Here is a 657-nt window from a genome sequence, read left to right as displayed (position 1 = left end):
CTGCACGTGATGCCAATAATTATTATTGCAGCATTATCTGCAGCAGCATCAGCAGCAGCTACTGCTGCTACTGTTGCTGCTGCTGCTGCTACTAAATGTATTCGCTGGAGCTGCAGCAGCAAATCCCTCTGCTGCATCAGCAGCAACTGCAGCAGCCCCTTCTACTGCTGTTGTTCCTGTTGCTGTTATTGCTCTTGCTGCTGCTGTTGCTGCTGCTGCTGCTGCTGTTGCTGCTGCTGCTGCTGCTGTTGCTGCTGTTGCTGCTACGCTGTGATGTCTACTACTGGTCGATATGCTGCGGCGAGACGGAAGAAGAGCCAAAGAGAGAAGCACCTGTTGCTGCTGCTGCTGCTGCTGCTGTTTTTGCTGCTGTTGTTGCTGCTGCAGCAGCTGCAGCAGGTGAATTTCCCACAGAAAGTGGCTGTTTGTTGTGCTGCTGTTGCTGCTGTTGTTGCTGTTGCGGCTGTTGCTGCTGCACTAAACAGCAAGACGATGTGATACCAGCTGCCCGTCCTGTTGCTGCTGTTGTTGTTGTTGCTGCTGCTGCTGTTGCTGCTGCTGCTGCTGCTGCTGCTGCTGCTGGTGAATCAGTATTAGATTTATTTAATTTAGGGGATAGAAGCACCTTCGTTTGTTTTTGTTGTTTCTGCTGTTGCT

At 51.3% G+C, this 657-nt stretch overlaps 1 protein-coding gene across 1 annotated transcript in view; it reads right to left on the bottom strand.

Moving 5' to 3' along the window:
- Positions 1-280: 280 nt before the first annotated feature.
- The window catches only part of EMWEY_00045240 (hypothetical protein, conserved), a gene marked incomplete at both ends in the record, with an annotated part of 2,787 nt that continues 2,410 nt past the window's right edge, over positions 281-657 (bottom strand). The window contains one exon of the mRNA XM_013482989.1: positions 281-657. This exon is cut by the window's right edge and continues 2,410 nt beyond it. Within this exon, the coding sequence (XP_013338443.1) occupies positions 281-657 (377 nt within the window).

Source organism: Eimeria maxima, genomic scaffold (genome assembly GCF_000499605.1).
Source record: "Eimeria maxima Weybridge genomic scaffold, Emw_scaff895, whole genome shotgun sequence".
Taxonomy (NCBI): Eukaryota; Apicomplexa; class Conoidasida; order Eucoccidiorida; family Eimeriidae; genus Eimeria; species Eimeria maxima.
The sequence above is the reverse complement of the archived record's forward strand: the minus strand, read 5'-3'. Positions and strand labels throughout refer to the sequence as shown.